Consider the following 18,448-nt stretch of genomic DNA (forward strand, 5'->3'; position numbering starts at 1 on the left):
GGCAGAGCAGGGTTGTGAGGAGCTGGAGATCGGCCCTGATGCGGTGTCACTGGGGCAGGGGTTGACAGCATCGGGGGGGATAGCATGTGGTGGCGGGCTGTGGGCAGGTGGGGGATGTCCCATGGGAGGTCAGGCCAGCGAGGGCTGTTAGTGCCCTCAGGGCTTAGACACAGCAGCCTCCCCTCTGAGGAAGGTCTGTCCTCACTCCTCACAGAGACCTGGGTTCAGGAGGGACTTGCTTTAGAGTGACTCAGTGGCTGTGGGGTGTTAGTGGGCTATTTCAGGGGACACAGAGCCAGGGCAGGGACAGTGGGTTGGAAAGGGACATTGCATGAGAGGTCAGGGGGCTGAGTGAAGGTGTCAGGCCACCCGAAGAGGTCCTGGAGGCTGTTTCGGCACAAGCTGGGGGGAAGGAGGGTCCGGCTGGGTGGAAGGGGGTTCACTCAGGAGCCTGGGTCTGAGTAATGGGTGACTGCTGTGCGGAGATCAGGAAATTTTGTAGGGACAAGGCCCTGTGCGACCAGAGACTTGGTGCTCAGCAGAGGTCTCAAGGAGGCCTAAGCTCACTGTCAGGGAGCAGTAAGGGCCAGCTTCTCCCCAAAGGAAGACAAACCAGGAGGCAAGGGGGATCCCACAGCGAGCAGGGCAGAAGCCTCACCAACCAGGGCTCAGACCCAGCAGAGCAGGCCCAGAGACCACAGATAGCTCCAACCAAGACTCCAGATCCTAAGGCAATGCCATGGCTAGGAGGCAGATCCAAAGACAAACACATGTCAATTCACACATCAGAGCTAGGCTCAGGTCCAGTGATCACAACAAGGGCCAAGGTCACACCAGGAGTCCTTAGCCAGGCATGGGCACAGCTGTGTTTGATCTGGAGACTGATACACCTCTGATGTAGCACAGAGAGGGATTGAATATCCAGGGCATAGCTTAGAGCTCTGGGCCCATAGGTGTGGGTAGAGGCTCCAGGTGTGGCTGGTCAGGATCATTAAAGGCTCATTAGTGCACTGAAGCCCTGTCACCCACTTAGGTGCAAAAGAGATGGTCTTGAGACAAGGCTACAAGGTTTGGGTCTGAGGTACGTCAGCAGGCAGGGCTCGAGACAGGCACCTACAGTGTACTTCAGGCAGGGACTGAAGTGCCAAGGCTCAGCTGAAATGGGCTTCTGTGGTGGGCCACAGTCTTGACTTGGGGAGTTTCACATAATTTCATGCTGATTAACAAAATTTTTGTTCTTGATTCAGGTATTGACAAAAAACAATGTATCAAACTATGAAACAAAAACTTTTATCCCGCTTCCCCACACTCAACTCCAGTCCAAAAACTCTCCTGCTCTGCTTCCTAGTTTCAGCTTTACTGTTACGCTCTGTGCTTCCAGTCCCTTTGGTGAAACAGCAAGCAATGCAAGAGGTTGGGGTTGGTGTATAACTGTTTCTATCTGCCAGTTGTTGCTGCTCACTTTTTTCCTGTGCTCATCTGCTCCATGGGCTGCAGTTCCACAGGGATGTCCTTACTCCAGTGTCCATCACCTGTGGGCTGCTGCAGACCCTCTGGGCTCTCACTGCCCTAGCATGTGTTGCCCGTGGCTGCAGTCCCTCAGAGGTGTCTTCTCTGGCATGGAGCACCTCCTCCCAAGAGTGCGCCTTCAGCTGTGCTCTCAATAGCATCTCCTTCCACATGTCTCCTCTGTTTTGTTTCTCCAAACACATCTTTCACATTTCTCCTGCCACTCTTTCTTAATTATGCTTGAGCAGAGGTGTCATATGGTCCTCTCAGTGTCTGAAGATTTGGCATACAGTGAGTTCTTTTAATTCATTACAGGGCCAGCTGCAACTGGCTGTGACTGGTAAAGGACAGTTCATGTCCTCCTCTCACAAAGACCATCCCTAGTACCAAAATGGTGCCCAATACAGGCTCCTGAGCCCATGCGCAGAGGGTGTGGGGGAAAGCTTCTGCTGAAGCTGGTCATGCTCTCAGGATCCTAACATTGGCTGTTTTCAGTCCCAGGATTTCAATAGCTGGTAGTATTTTGTATATATTTATTACCTCTCAATGGATTTCTCTTCCATGGTTTTGTCCAGTCTCCCTTTAAAATCATGTAAAATTTTATTATCTCCAGCATCCATTGACCACAAGGTCCATCATTCAGTTGCTTGTTCTCAGCTACCTCTATGTAGTTTTTTTTAACTGCTTTCTACTAACTTCTTTTTAATACCCTTAAGTTCCTGTGTCAGAAGAGAATTTGAATAGTCAATCTCTGTCATTGTCTGCATATCATCCAGGACTTCAGAAACCTCTGCTCTTGAGAACATCATCTTTCTCCTAGAAGTTTGGCTGCCTGGGCTCTGGCACATCTGAAGTAACTGCCCAGCCTTGAATCAGACCACTGTTTGTGATAGAGCTGTGACATACCTCCATGGTAGTCTACAGCCCCCTCAATTGAGAGAAGAATTTAAACTGAGTCTCTTGATTGTGGTCCTTGCTACCTTGCATGCCTATGCCTGGTGATGAACCTCACCAAGATGGACCCTGTAATGCACGACTGCAAGTGTTCGTTTTGGACACTAGTAAGAAACTGATTAAAATGCAATTTATTAGAGATAATATGAGAGGGGAAAAGGAGATAGCACAGATAATTTCATGCCCCTTCAGGTGGTGGGTACCCCAAGCTATGCAGCATTGGATGGATCTTTATTCAGGGCACAGCACAGTGTGCATATCCCATGCATGCACAGGTTCACTGGTGGTGTGATCTTTACAGCTTTTATAGGTATGTTCTTAGAAGTAAACAACTCTGTTTATCATTTCTACTGTTGAAGAAAAGTATATTTATACAGAAACATGCTGCTTTACTTCAAGATAAAGACAAGGATGTGCCAGCAGCACCGTTACCAGATGCCAGTTTGGGACCTTCTACAATCCCCTCCATTATGATTAACAGGCAAAGTTTATCCTGCAGCCACGTGATATGTTCAGCACAGTATAGGCCTGGAGGCCAAGCAAAATGTTCAAGCATGACGTAGCACAGCACAGCACAGCACATGCCTGTGCCTGATCAGGTAAATTTTTATGTGGGTCACTAACTCCTCACTGTAAAATAGTCTTCAGGCTAGGACCACTACAGACCCTGATGTGTGGACTTAACCTCCAGGCTTGATATTTGACCTACCTCATCACTACAGACTTGTTTGGGAATCACTGGACCATAGCGGTAGTATTGGGAACTATAGCATTGAACACCTTATCGGGGAGGCCCCTGCCCTGCGGCCTTGCTCTCACCTGCTGCCCTGGGTGCCCTTCCCTTGCCAAGCAGCCTCACCCTTGCCACTCCTTGACAATCCCCTCTCTGCTCTCTCTTTTCCAGGTTGAAGAATCTTAGCTCACTAGCCACAAGAAACAGAAAACTGAACCACTGCTCTTTGTCAAAGCCTTCCCAGTGGATATGTAGCTTTCAGTTTGATTGAGCGTGCTGTGCATTCTCAAATATCATTTGGGAGCCCAGGGCAGCTTTTCCGCTGGAGTCCGGGAGGGTCTCTGAGTGCTTTTCCTCTGGTGGCTATGATTAGAGCATACTACCTGAAAAGTTTTGTGCCTTCGGCCATGGATTTGGTTTGCTTAGGAGAAGGTAGGCCTTTCTTGCAAGTCAAATGAGCAGAGGTGTGTGGAATGGTCTCAGACAGTTATATTCCTCAAAGGGCAGAGAAGATATGTCAGCTCCAACCCATCCCCAAACGACAGGAGAAGGAAAGGCACACTTAGTCTACAGAGCAATTCTAATGCTGCCCTATGCAGCATTAAAAAGAATGTGATTGCACGTGGCTGTTTTTGTTCCACAGACCCCCAGTGCAAATGGAATGTAGCAGATGGACAGATGGCAATTTATTGACATACCAACTTCAGTTATGCTGCCAGGGAACAAAAAGGACGATTGGACAATGCCTAGACTTCATAGGAACTGGGATTAATGTTTTTAAACTCTTGCTGGACTTCACATCTGGGAAGCAGCAGGCAGTGTTACTCTTCCCTCATCCTTTTGTAACACCCTCCATGCCGCTCTTTGCAGAAGAGCAAATACCCGTGGGGGCTGCAGCAGCCACATTCACCATAGCAGTGCCTTTATAGCAGGTCCTGCTGGCCCAGACCAGCAATGCACAGGCACAGTGCTAAGCCCAGCTATTGATATGGGGGTACAGATTTTATTCAATGTTGCTGAATCTGCACTTCTCATTTTAGCCTCTAAGGAGGACATTTTCTCCTTCATAAACCAAATAGCTCTATCCCTTCTACAGTATTTGATTGTGATATTATTTTTTCATTCAGGACATAGACATCTTAAAATGCCTCTGGACTGTCACTGAAGAATTTTTCTGCCTATTTCTTAAAAATTTACTGTGTTCCAAGCACAGTGCTACTGGTCTACATTTTCAGTGCGTTGATCAGAACCATCTGCTTGCACAAAAATTAAAATAAGAACAAAATTGGAATCTACATTAAGCTCCCAAACCTAGATTTCAACAGATGTCTGTCTTTCAGAAGATTGATAGCCATCACATCGTATCCCTAGTGACACCTAATGGCCCAGTTTAAAATGGGTCAAATACTTCTGTTTCACAGTGAGGACATGAGGTGGACTCTGTGCCTTGAAAACCTCTTTTGTGTGTAGTTTTAGGAAGCCACTTACTTACCATTCCAGCCTTGATTTTCTCCATTTCTTTGCTTTGAAACAATCATCAAACAAAAGAACGATTAAACAAGAGAATAGGGGTTTTTTTCTTCATGTTATGTGATAAGTACTTCCATAATAAATGTTGATAGTTTTATTGTCATTGTATCTAGAAAGTGCAGAGTGACAGGCATGCTTATTTCAGTTTAGTAACAGTTTTATTATTGTTTAATAACCTTACACACTCTTCTCCTTAGGACAGGATTTTACAAATCCTGCCTTTTTTGTTGGTTTTTTTTTTTTTTTAGTTGCAGTAAAACTCTGTTGACTGCTTTTGGCTATAAGGGAAGCAGAACATAATGTACACAGTAAACCTTCAAATGTCATATCTCTTGAAATAATTTTTGCTTGAATACTTGCACTAACCATAACTAATCCTTTATGACTGTCGGGAAGACCAGTATTTGCAGTTTTCCCATAGACTTCATAGCAGCTATGAAAATGTGTTTCCCTGCTGCCAGCATCATCATTTCAAGTTATATTTAATGCTGACTTTGCAAATTGTTGAGGTACTGCCATGTGTCTCCTTTTTTAAGCACTTTTAAAGTACTGGTACAGTAATTTGCACTTCTGCATGTATATCCCAGCAGAAGGAAGATTGCTTAACTCAGCAATTAATACTAACGTTCTTTTTAATTGGATAAACTGTAACCTATAGAACCTTCCCTCTAAAGACTATGAAATAAGAAATAACATCTCTAGAGGATTATTACATCAGGAAGTAATAAGAAAGATTTCCTCATATGATTCTTATGGATATTAGAGAGCTGAAGCAGCCCATCTTTTAAGACAAACACTCCGCATTTTTTTGAAGTTATATCTCTTAGGCATCACCTTGATATATTTACTGAGGACACTTAGTGGAAATCTTTTAAAACTATCTAGAAATACAACAGTAAATTAAAAAAATATTAGTTATTTGATATGCCATATGGAGATAAACTCAAGGTAAGAATAGGAGCTGTAGGGTTTACCTTGCTTAAGCTCAAAATTTAAAAAAAAATTCTGAAGCTGTTTAATGACTTCATATATGGGTACGTTCTGGTTTTGAAAATAGGATCTAAATCCTAGTCTGAACCACTTCTGTCAGTAATCATTACCCACTATATCATATGTTTCATGTTGTGTGGTGCAATAAGCCAGAATATGTAATGATGTGTTTAGTTTGCAATGCGTTTATTAGAATAAATAGAAGGACCACCAATTAACATTCACAAAATCAATGGTATGTCACTGGAATGAAGATGGGAAATTACATCAATCATGAAGATGTTGTATTTAGAGATGATGATTTATGAAGAAATGGTAGATTTTCTGTATGCTCCCTCAGAACAAAAGACACAGCCTTACAGTATGTGCAGCAGAAAGAAGCCCAAATGCATTCCTGGAAGAGAATGCTTTGCTGAAGTTTAGAATTTCATCTGCAGGCTGTCCAGGCATGAATTCAAGGATGGTTGCCCAGCAAGTTCAACAGAAAGGAACACAATTATTCTGAAAGCTGTGTTTATTTCACAAAACTCCTATAAAGAAACCAGATTCTCAATAGCAGTAGCAGGATTTCTCACAAACCCCAAAACACTGGCCCTGTCTCTCAAGTCATTAAATGATGATAGGAAATATTCTTAAGCTACCACCTGAAATTCTCATTCAATCCTGGATATAGCTCCTGAATACAATTTGCGTGAGCAGAAATACCTGCACCTAAAGATCTGAAAAGTCACACACTTCTTCAAGAATTCCTTCGTAGATATTGAAGACTTTCCAATTGGAGAAAATATTGAAGAGATGAGATTACGCTACAATACTATAGTAAAGGGGATCTGCTTCTGAGGGGAAGGTAAGCATTATTTCCAGAACTTTCTTTCTTTAGGGGGACCAATATTTACCAAAGAAGAGGATGATGTTGGTTGGATTGTGTTTGATCAAGAAAAGGAATGGGTGGTCAGCCCTAAACTCTTCAAACTCAGAGGAATCTTTGATGTCTCCCATCACACTCGCTGAGTCAGCCATCTCAGTGCCCTCTTCGTTGACTTCCATGTACGCCTCATGGATGGCCTCAGATATCTTCAGGCTCTCTGCTGAAGAGATGCCAGACAGATTGGCCGAAGGGCTGAACAGGTCAGTCATACCCAAGGCCATTAAGACAGATGTGAGGTTATATTTTTCCTCCATCTTCATGCGCGGGAGGTACACTTTCACTCTCTTCTTTTCCATCACATTGGGACTACTCCACTTCATGAGTTTTTCAAAGCTGATTTTGTTCTCAAGCTGCAAAGAAAGGCAGTGAATTAAATGACTGAGACAAGGGTGCAATGGCCTTAACAGCTGTGTTTATACCATTTGTTACTATTTTTTTCCATTTACTTTGTGTACACAATAGAAGTGATACTTAACTTTAAATGTATTTGTTTATCCTGTATGCTTCGTCCTGACTACAGCCTGTATCTCATCTGTCTGGATGAAGTTCTCCAAAACTTTTTCATCTGAAAATTTCTTCATCAGATCAAGGCTTTTATTTGTGAAAATACAGTTCTTGAAAACATCAAATCAAATTGGTCCCAAAACTGTTCCTCCTGGAACATATTTTATTGATCCCTTCCCTCATCTTACTTCCTTTCTAATGCTACTTTTCTCATTTGCCCTTTAGTCAGCTCTTGGAATGCTTTCCTAATCACCTCTGGTTTTTATTTCTCCTTGGATAAAGTTTTCTTGTTTAGCAAACCATTCAGTGCTCTCCTGGAAGACTGAAATGACTCAAAATGGAAAAAAAAAACCTGCTAGTATGTCTGTTTGTGGTACCTGATGGAGATCGGTGCATATAGCAACATCCTCTTCTGCAGGGCTACAGCAGCACTATGCTCCTTTACCTTCATTTTATTAGCCTGAGTCCAGGGCTCTCCTAAGAGGCCAGTCCCTACCTGAGCACCTGGGAGCACCCAAGGGGGTTTTGTGCTCCCAACTGCCGAGCACAGCCACGGTGTGGGCAGCTGGGATGTAAATGGGCAGCAAAAGGTCTGATGGCAGCCAAATCCCACTGAAGTGGTAACTCTGCTGCTTCCCCTGCCAGGGCCGTACCTGCTCCAGGCCAGAGACATCATCAGGCAACAGCACCAACATGCTCAGCTCCCCGCTGGCATACGGAAGCTCCAGGATCTTCATTTTCTCTGCAGTCACCGCTGCCACTTTGAAGGTACCGTTCTGACACATCATTTGCACAGGTCTGCTTTCTTGCTGCAAAAACAGAAATGTGAGACGACATGACCGAGCAGCATTTTTTCCTTTAAGCAGTCAGGTGTACAAGCCCTTTGAAAGGGACAGGACTCGATCTTCAAGCATGTTGCCTTTGAAGAAGAGCTGTGTCTCCATTTTCCTCTCGTCTGCTGGTGTGCCCTGGAAGCCTGGTCAGGCACAGCTCTCGCAAACGCTCCTTGGCCTTAGGCCCAGGCACGGACAGCGAGGGACCCAGCTAAATCACCCGACCTGTGACAGCAACAGGTTGTATGTGTAATTCCCGGACTGCTGGCTGTGGGAGCCAACAGCTGTCATGGCCAGAAGCTGTGTCTGTGCACTCCTACCTCTGTCACATTGAAAGGCACTTCCCGAGTGAGTTCTTCTTTAAACGCCGTCTTCCATATCCCTTTGAAGTAAATGGCATTCACAAGGACCAGTGCAGTATCGGGATCAACAGAGCCTGATGCAAGGAAATCTTGGATCTGTCCTTTAGGAAAGAGGCAGGGCAGAGAGTGGTAAGATACACCTCCTCTGGTGAGTACAAATGCCTGCCATGAAGGGCATGGGGTGGGAGGGGCACATCATAGCAATAAGCAACTTGCTCTTGCTTGACCCATTTTTTCCAGACATTATGAGGAGAGGAAGGCAAGGGTATAGATTATGGTAGGAAGGAGAAAATATCCGCTACCCATTTTTCAGTCCTTACCATTTGTCTCTTTCGCCACCCAGGAATTAATGAGCTGTCTTGCTTCCTCTGTAGCTGTTTTGAAGTTAACTTCTTCCAGCCCTACTTTGTAGAATTCCTTTGCACACTTTAAGAATTCCTGTAAGCAGAAGGATGGCAGTTGTCAGACTGATGAGAACTTGAAAATGTATGAATGTGAAATGCAAGATTGTGAAATGAAGCAGAATTGTTGAAAGAACAGTGAACTTTTACCCTTGTGTTTGAACACGTCAGTCACAGCTGTGTTGCTGTAACTGAATCTTAAAGCTGGGCAAGAAAGCCTACTTCACATATTTAGTCTGGCACTTTTTTTTCAGATAAGATTCTAAGTTAAAATTTTGAAATATTTTCTTCATTTTTACCAAAACACTTTCAGTTTAACAAACATTTTAAAGGACATACAATGTTTGTTTCCTTCTCTTTGTGCCCACTTTTTATTTTGAAAACTGCGTTCTTACATTCTTAGATTTCAAAAACAAAGCTTCCTGTCACTGGGAAGATTTGATATTTGGCTTTGAAAAAATCCAAATTTGACAATGTCAATCTTCATGCTTTCAAGTCATAAAGTGTATTTAATTTCCCTTAAAAGTTACTTTTTTCATTAAAAGCCATTTTCTAGCAAATGAACAGCAATCCTGATTACTCCCTGTGACTGTTGCAACATGGGCATATTTGATGCCATTATTCTTTTGCCTGGCCTCCACCTAACAGTTACAGAAAGGTTCAAATTCATTCTGAACCAGTTCCCCTCACGCCTCACAATCACCTCTTCATCAACAGACAGTGGGCTATTATTGGTGGTGCTTCTCTAGGGTAGAGTCACAGGGGCCTTGATGGGGAATGTCACTGAAGTCAGGTCACAGTAAAACTCACCGGAAGAATGGGGTATGTTTTTTCAATATAGAGTCTCTCAGTGATCTTGAGTGAGTATGTAGCATTTGGTGTGGTGATGTCTGAGACGAGATCCTTGATTGAACTGTGGATGTATTCAGAAGTGCCACACTGAGGTGATGTCATGAAAATAAGAAAATACATTGCATTAGTTTCTTCTTATCTAGGAAATAAGACCCTAAAGGATTGTCCCTATCAGTTAAGAGTCATGCTGCAGTGGATCTTTGGGACAGCAGGTGCTGTGGTGATGGTGCATTGAACTGACAAGTTCATCCTTCTCAAGATAAGTCCCCTGAAATATGCCTTTTTTAGGAGTGCATTTGTGTTCCTGTCATGGAGACTTCTGAGCTCTTCTCTGCCCAGCATCATCCTGCCCTGCTTTGGAGTCCCTCAGCTGCAAGTCTGACTGCTGTCCCCTGGTTCCAGGTGCTCAGCCCCTTTCACATGCTGTCCCCCAGCAGCACTTGCCCAGGAAGGCAATCTGGTGCCCAAAGCATCCTGCCCCCGCACTGTCACTTGTTCTGGTGCAGGATGTGCAACCTGCCTTATTTCCCTGGGTTTTAACAAATAGGTGAGTTACACCCTCCTTCCCTCCCTCCACAGGTCTCCTTGGTTTGAGAGCGTTATCATAGTTTTTGGCAAGGTCGGAAACTGCCAGGAGGACAGCCAGAACAGTTCTAGTTTCATTGTGCGGAGAAAAGACAGAAAGGGAGATGAAGTTATTTCTCTACCTGGGAGTCAGTAGTGCTTCCGACTCCTGTAACGTTATCAAAGTGAAGAACCTGCAAGAGAAAATGCCCATGGTAGAAATGACAAGCATGACCAAAAATGATGTGAATTTGAGATTTATACATGATGCTTGAGGTGAAGCTGTTCGCTCAGGAAAAAAAAAGCGCTAACTGAGAACATAGACGAACTAAACATTTACAAGTGAGCTTGCAACTGGTTTATGCTCTCTGTGGCTTTCTTAGAAACTGTAAATACCACTCTGATTAGATTATATTTTTTCTAGTGAATGTCTAGAAATTAACTGAGTTACATATTATGTACTGATAATAATATTCTGTCTTCCTCTCTTCCTGGGATTTATCCCTTTTATATATTAAAAAAAAAAATCTGATCACATCTATCTGGAAGACATCAGAATTTAGAAAAAAATTGTACAATAAAATTTGCTGACTGGTAATCCATTTTGTTATTGTCCTTCAGCTATTTTTTTTTCTATGTCAAAGATAACTGCCCCTTGCAGTGAAAATACATATAATTTTTAATATTTTCTCTCAATAACTCTCAATCCAGTTATCCATTTTATGACTTTGGCTTACTTCTTGTGCATTAAAATAGGTGAGAACCTCATCAGTAGATAATATATTTCAGTGGTGTTACTTGGTAGGAACAACAAGCATAAGTAGAGGTCACTTTACACCCATGTAAGTAACTTACCTTCTCCATCTGAGATTGAGTGTTACCTCTTGCTCCCAGGTAAATCATGGTCAGGGCTGAAATGATGCTCAGGGGGGAATAAAAGATGTTGTCATTGGCATGGTGGACTTTCAGCTCTTTGAATACATCAAAACAAAATTCTGCATTTGCTGCACTGATGGAGCCCATTGTGAAATCAGTGTTCTCTAAAGTGAACAGAAAGGGTCTGATTTATTATGATGAAATATATTCATTGTAATGCAAGAAAGTCAGTGCAATTGAATCCCTGAACTTAGTGCACTGGGGTTTTTTTCAGCAAACAGTATTCAGTGATGTGGATTTAAAAGGCAGACATGCTTTTGGATTCATAAGCAATCAAAATGCTGGGTAGCTACTAGGTATGCATAGGCTAGTGAATCTTTTATTTGAATCTTGAGTTCTCCTCTGTATATGTGTACCGTATTGTTGAAAATGTTGCAAAGAGTATTAGTTACCTTGAAAAAAGCTCACAGTCTTTTCTTGTCTCTTAAGGAAAAAAACCACACATAGATTTGTTCTCAGAATCTTCATTTTTTTGAGATTCCAAACCAGGTTCTTTACTATAGTTTTTAACATCACTTTTAAGATCAGTTAACAGATCAGCCCTCTATGATCCGAACTACAGTTAATTCCAGTATACAATGTGCAAGTCTGAAGCAACAGCATAAGGTTTTCTAGGTTTACTCTAATTTCAGCCTAGTATAAATGGAAGCAGGGTTCTTACACCACCTGCTTTATCAGCAGTCTCAAATGTTAGCAACATTAAGTTAATTTTTTAAAATAGGATAATGAAAGCACAGCAATGGAGACTGCAAATGATTTACCAAATTGATCCAGTTTATGACAAACATCTATAACTAGTACATTCCATTCATTGTTGACTCAATTATATCTCATTCTGTTTTTAAAAAGTGTTCTTTAATTTTTATTATCACCTTTTCCGTAAAATCCACTTTTTAATAAGGCAGTGCTTGTTTAGCCTTGTTTTTAATTTACAAAGCTCTTTGCATCTTCAATATTTAAATATGCCCTTTTTCTGGCATTGTTGTGAAATTTTCCCTGTAGTTTCAGCACCTAGCATTTCATCTAGTAGTGAAGGGAAGGATTTTTTAGTAAAGACAACGCAGAATAGAAAATACAAGACTGTAAACTCTAATGCAGGAGTATAGTGTTTATACCACTTATAACTTCCCATATGTTGAGATAAGCAGAGAGAACCTTGCTAGGGTGGAATTTCCCCTAGCTCTTGAGGATCTTCAAGCAGTGCAAACTTTAATTTGTTTCCCTCTGTGGCTGCTAGAGGATGAAATCCAGGATACTCTACCATATGTGTCGCAGTCCCTATGGAATCAACACATTCATGTGATAGTCATCTCTTAATGTAGAGTAATTTGAACAACAGTGCATCTAGCTGTTCCCCTGTTAGAACGGATCCTCAACCTCTCTCTCAAATGAACCACTTATATGTGATATAAAGTAAATTTTTTTACTAATTACCAATTCTACTAGCTATTATATTTTAGGCTTTAAGCTCCATTTGTGGTCTTGGCAAAGACACATATTCATGAAGCAAATGCTTTTTTTTTTCTTTTTAATCTTAGAAAATGTAACTCTTAAAGATAACATAGACCTGCAGTATGCTGGGGTGACATGAATGTGCCACATTCCTCAATTTCATTCAGAAAATATCTTCCATAAACCCTGCAACTGAGCTTTAGTTACATCCTCTGGAATTTAAACAAATTCAATTTTGTCTTTTAATTCTAAATGAAAAATTAAAGGGATCAAGGAAGAAAGAAGAAAGTCTGTTATATCACCAGCTTTTCAATGTGGAAGAGTTAGTAAAGTTTTAGTTTGTACAAACAAATACTTTGACTTTATGCATGGCAGAATGTGAAACAGTAAAATAATGCAGACCACAAATGTGAAGGAGAGATGAGGTGTCTGCAGAAGGCATCCTTTAATCATTTGTTTCTTCAACTGATACTGAAGGTCATAAACATGAGGTTACATCAATCTTTTTGTAGGACAATTTTTTTTTTTAAATTGCAGGTTAGAACTTAAATCATAATAGAAAGAAATGCTTACCTTATCAGCTTCACCTGCGAAGGTAATAGTACAGCTTCTCAGCTGTACTTGGGGCAGACTTGCCAAACTTCTTGAAATATATCTTGTGTAATTTTGTGACACGCCCCGTGCTGCCTATTCTGTGTTTACCAAATAAAGTGATGGATGGAGCTCAGTGTCAGACATGCACTTTTACTTGGAATAAGTCCATTCTTTAAAAAGAAAAAAAAAAAGGCCTGAATGAGAAGATTTTACCCTAAAATCTCCAGAATGGAAAATTAATTCATCATAGCATGTGAAATCTTGCAGAAAAGGAAGGAGTATATTGAAATGACTGAAGCAAAAATAATGATAAAAGCTATTCATTGGCACTTGAATAGTAAGAATGATTCGGTTATGGCAGCAAATAGTGTGGCATAGCTCGTGAAAATAAAATGAAAAAGTGAGAAATTCAGTCTTGCGGAATGTCTCTAAAGAATTTTGAGCTAATTTCCTTATTATTCCTCTGAAATGAGTACTGACAGGTCAGATCCCTCTCAGAGTCACCATTCTGTGAACTTAAAAAATTTGCTAAGATCAGCATATGGACTGCTTGCTGTGGTATGCCCACACCATAGTTACTGCAACTTTTCTGTCTCCTGTTGTTGGCTGGACTACCGATATCACTAGTCCTACTTCCCACCAGAATCCATAGCTCTTTCTGAGGAATGGAGAAACTTCTGCTCTCAAGGACCTTGAGAAAGAGCATATCCTTCAAATCTTAGTTGCCAAATTTAATAATATTGAAATAGATTATTCTGCAAAAACTTGTATGTAATTGCCTGATGCCACTTACAGCCTGCATTGTAAAGGATCACGGACATAGTGTTACACAGAGCCCAGTTTTTCATCCTAGAGCAATCTAGCTCAGGGAACTCGGGCATAGTCTACAGTCTGCGCAGCACATCAGTGGAACAAAACCTTCAGTGAGCATATTATGGGAATACAAATTAATTTCAAAAGTAATATTCAGAGCATCTGTATAGAGAAGAATTACAGAGCTGAAGAAAGGTGTGTTGGGGAAAGAGGGATTAAGCAGAGAAGAAAGACAAGGCTTCTGTTGCTTTTTAAATTCAGGCATCAGGATATTTAGACCCCAGTCAGATGCTACCAGAAAAGGATTTGAACTTGCTGCTAAAATTTTGGAAGGGTAGTTTAAGGTGAGTTGTTCTTTTCCACAGGTCACAGCACCAGATGCTAGGTTCAAAATGTGCCTTTGGTACATACAGAGACCATTCTTACAGATCTTCCACAAGTAACTTCATGGCACATCAGGTGAACAAACCAGCTGAAGAAACATTCATGGTCTGCAGGACAGTCATAATGCACAATAGCAAGCAGAAAGCAGTCGCATAATTCCTTTGAAATAAAAGAATGAACAGACAATAACAGAAACTACTTTGACCTCTCTAAATGCCATTTGATTTTAAAACCAAAATCCAAAGTCAATACACAAAATGCCTCTGAAATTGTCTAGAACAAATTATGCTTCTGGAGAGAAGAAGTGGACTCTTTAACCCTTTTAGTTGTCTATGCAAGTGGAAAGCCTCTCAATCGTCCATACCTTTCTCCCTAATACAGCCCTTATTAGGATGGTGGTGCTGAAGATGCTGGTGCAATAATAAACCATGAAGAGCTCAGTCTGGACTGGTGTACTTACATACCACTAGTACTTCACGTGGCACAGTGTGTAGCCCGGGCCGGTGTGCTACAGTCATTGCTATGCAGCATCAGTGCTTTTGAGGAAAGATCTTCAGGCCGTGCCTCACATTGGTGACCCATCACTGCAAATCTATTGTAAAAAGCATGAGCTATTCTCTCACAGGAGCGGTAGGTAAATTGGTCACGACTGTTGTGAGTCCTGTTTAGCTGAAAATGGTATCACCATGCTGACGGAAAGACAGGTCAAATGGGTGAATGTGTCTGTACCTGGTGAATACCTTTAATCACATAATTGGGAGCGCTCCCTAAACTGTAAGCTCTTCCTGTGGCTGATGCCCCTTCTGCCTTTCCTGCTTAAGACTGCTTTTTTTCTGTTCAAACAGGCTTTAACACTCACGGCCATGGTCCATCGTTGTATACTTTACAGCTCAGAATTCAAAGGATTAGCCAATATGTTTTACCCGGTCGCTTCTAACTTTTGAGTATGCCTTGAATCTTTTTCCTTGACAATCAAATTGTCTAGTAGTATGCTCCAGCTCACCATATGTGAGCCACCTTGACATTTATGCACCATCTACCTGAATCACAATTGGATCATCACAGACAGCCTGTAACTTAGTAGATACAGAGGTGTCTAGTGAGTCAGTACAGCTGTTTCATAATAGCCAATTTGCAGCATTAATGTTTTTAGCAATGACATGGTTTTCAAAATATTTCTGAGTTGAATATATTCATTAATGAAACAAATCTTTTGTTTTGCAGTAGAGAAGGGGCAGTACACTCCTCCACATTCATGTTAATACACAACCCAGGTCACTGTTTTTGTTAGCATTTCTAATTTTTATTGGTCAAATGATTACTGTAAAGCAAGTTACAGAAGCAACAAAATCATTCCACAAGTAAAAATCTTGATCATGATCAGCCATCAGTGCAGAATCAGAAGAATATAAGAGGTACTGCATAGTCTACTCAGTGACTTTAGGTCTGTCATGGAGTCTAGTGAGAGTGAGCAAACCCTCCTGTAGTTGAAACACTCCCTGGGATAAAAGACAATGGATTGCCCTGTCCATCACAGCTGTGTAATGCAGCACAAACACAAAAGGATGTGTTTTGCCACATGTCGTTGTTTCGACAATGCTTGTCCTAAGAAAGAGGTCAGCTAAGGCTCTGCTGCCCTTTCCTCTGTCAGGCATTTCATTGTGGAGCTGTCCCTAAACCAACAGACTCTTGGGACATTTGAGCCTTTCCAAAAGGATATGAAGTCCAGGTCAGCTCACAGACCAAAGCCTCTCATCCAGTCACAACCACCCACACAGAACTCACCGTTTTGTTCTCATCCACGCTGCTGCTCTTTTGCCAGTAGGAAGGAGTGTGTTGATTGTTTCATGTTTGTCTTGCTCGGAGTGACTGCCAGCGATTGTTTAGTTAGTTGTCATTGCAGACCTTGGTGCTGTAGCTATCAGTGATGGTTTCTCTCTCAGTTGTCCTGTGGGACTGTGTTCTTTTTCCAGCCTGAAGAAAATGAGGTGTCTGGTCAAGCTCCTTCAAACAGGAGCTCATAGCCCACCTGGCACCTTTCTGCAGCAGTGCCGTGCCATTTGGAAGAGTTGCCTGCAGTGCTGCCTTGATCGTTCACAGACCGTGACAGGGATGTGTGTACCTCAGTGTTGGCAGGATTTCTCCAGTGAAGGCATCTTCAGAAGGATCCTATGATGGCCTTGGTCACAAGACTCTCACACTTACTCATTGCATTTGCTTAGCAGCACACACAGCATCCAGCGTCTGCTGCTATACAGGTTCTAAACCAGCGCACACAGCAGTCCCTTTGTCAGTCACCACAGCATATGTGAAGTCCCTTATTAATCCCTCAAGTCCCTGGAATCGGCCAACAGCCAGGGTGAGGCTGTGGATGGTCTTATCTCGCTGGGCCCTAAGGAGGCAGCCTGGTAACCAGACCCTTACACTCGGCATATACATGGTGCAGGCCAGGTGGCCACTGGCATTGGCTCAACTAGTTTACTGACTGTGCCGTACGGGAGATTAGTTAGCAGGGTCCCTCCCCACAGAGAAGACTGTTTGTGGCAGCCTGTGACTAGCACTGCTCATGTCACCATGCCTGTCACTTTACTTCCCACTGCTCACTGGAAGGCTGCCCAGCATGCCAGTTATCTTGGCACATGTTCCCAGGAAAAAGAGTATTTTTCTTTTGCACAAAATAAGATAAACTAATCTCTCAGTTTGCTTCAACACAGACATCCTTCCACGAAGTCTTCCTCTCCTCTGACTAGTAACCTACTGAGATTCTTAATAATACTCCTGGCATGTTTCCTGCCTCCCCTGCAGGAAAAGACTGCTGCAGAAAAGGAAAGAAGGAGAAATGTCACTGCACAAAGATCCATGCCATCATGTTGGCTTTGCAGAAAAGAACTGGGGATCCTGACAAATACCAAGTTGACTGTAAGTCAGCAATGTGTCCTTGTGGCAAAGAAAGTCAACAGCATCATGGGCTGCATTAGAAAAAGCATTGCCAGTAGGTAAAGCGAGGCTATCCTTCCCCTCTGCTCAGCGCTGGTAGGACCACAGCTGGAGCGCTGTGTCCAGTTCTGGGCTTTCCAGTGCAAAAGAGATGTGAATGTACTGGACCAGGACCAGAGAAGAGCCACAAAGATGATGAAGTGATTAAAGCATCTGTCATGAGAGGAGAGGCTCAGAGAGATGGGACTTGTTACCCTGGAGAGGAGAATGTGCAGGGGGGGATCTTATCCATGTGCGTAACTTACTTGATGGGAGGGTGAAAAGAAGATGGAGCCAGACTTTCTCCAGTGAACAGGCAAGAGGGAATGGACACAACTTGAAATAGCATAAATTCCATTTAATCATAAGAAAATACATTTGTTTATGGGGAGGGAGGTAAAGCCAGGTTGCCCAAAGAGACTGTGGAGCCTACATCCTTGGAAATATTAAAAATCCAGCAGGACATGATCCCAAGCAGCCTGCTGAGGCTGACCCTGCTTGAAGGGAGAAGTTTGGAACAGACAATCAGCAGAGGTCACTTTCAATTGCAGCTGTTCTGTGATTTTGTGTTATATGTAGACCTCAAGGGAGGTGTGGACAGCAGAGTTATTGCACGTTCATGTGCAAAGAAAGTGCTGTGATGTAGAAGAGGCACTTAGAATCAGAGTGTATGGTAAGTCCCACAGAGGAGTACTGTTTTCATGTTGTATGGGGAGCAACGTCGCCTCGTACTGGAAGGCCCTTGGACCTCTCTTTGTGCTTGCTAGAGGTGTGTTAGTTGCACCAAGAGGTGCAAAAGCTTTCAGACTTTGTCTTGTGTCATGTGTTACCTGCAAAGCCTTCCGTCTGGTGCTGCACAGCAGTCTGTCAGAGAAACCGGTTCTCAGTTCTTCAGAAAACAAAAATGCCAAAAGCCTTTGGAAGACTATGACAAAAATGCCAGCAGCTTACTCCTGGAGCCCCTGCACCTTTCCACTGATGCTTGCTCAGTGGGTGAGAGCACAGAGGGGCTGAACAATAGACTGGTTTTGGCTGGGATAGAGTTAATTTCCTTCATAGTAGCTAATATGGGGCTATGCTCTGGATTTGTTCTGGAAACAGCATTGATAATTCTGGGATGTTCTCGTTATGGC

At 42.6% G+C, this 18,448-nt stretch overlaps 1 protein-coding gene across 1 annotated transcript; it reads right to left on the bottom strand.

The window, feature by feature from the left end:
• Window positions 1-6,592: 6,592 nt before the first annotated feature.
• LOC104166172 (ovalbumin-related protein Y-like) lies at window positions 6,593-11,183 on the bottom strand. The gene is made up of 7 exons (XM_009706017.1): window positions 11,016-11,183; window positions 10,304-10,354; window positions 9,555-9,683; window positions 8,664-8,781; window positions 8,302-8,444; window positions 7,802-7,957; window positions 6,593-6,994 (listed from the first exon to the last, which is right to left on the bottom strand). Exons 1-7 carry the CDS (start codon window positions 11,181-11,183, stop codon window positions 6,593-6,595), a joined length of 1,167 nt encoding a protein of 388 aa, XP_009704319.1.
• Window positions 11,184-18,448: the final 7,265 nt, after the last annotated feature.

This window comes from Cariama cristata, unplaced genomic scaffold, assembly GCF_000690535.1.
Source record: "Cariama cristata isolate BGI_N322 unplaced genomic scaffold, ASM69053v1 scaffold8318, whole genome shotgun sequence".
Taxonomy (NCBI): domain Eukaryota; kingdom Metazoa; phylum Chordata; class Aves; order Cariamiformes; family Cariamidae; genus Cariama; species Cariama cristata.

What these genes read in the sequence shown, in the direction of transcription:
- LOC104166172 (XM_009706017.1), bottom strand. Translation starts at nt 11,183, where the DNA reads ATGGGCTCCATCAGTGCAGCAAATGCAGAATTTTGTTTTGATGTATTC. An exon ending in TGCCTTTCAATGTGACAGAG is followed by an intron (nt 7,958 to 8,301) that starts GTAGGAGTGCAC and finishes CTGTTTTTGCAG; the next exon opens with CAAGAAAGCAGACCTGTGCA. An exon ending in ATGTCTCTGGCCTGGAGCAG is followed by an intron (nt 6,995 to 7,801) that starts GTACGGCCCTGG and finishes CTTTCTTTGCAG; the next exon opens with CTTGAGAACAAAATCAGCTT.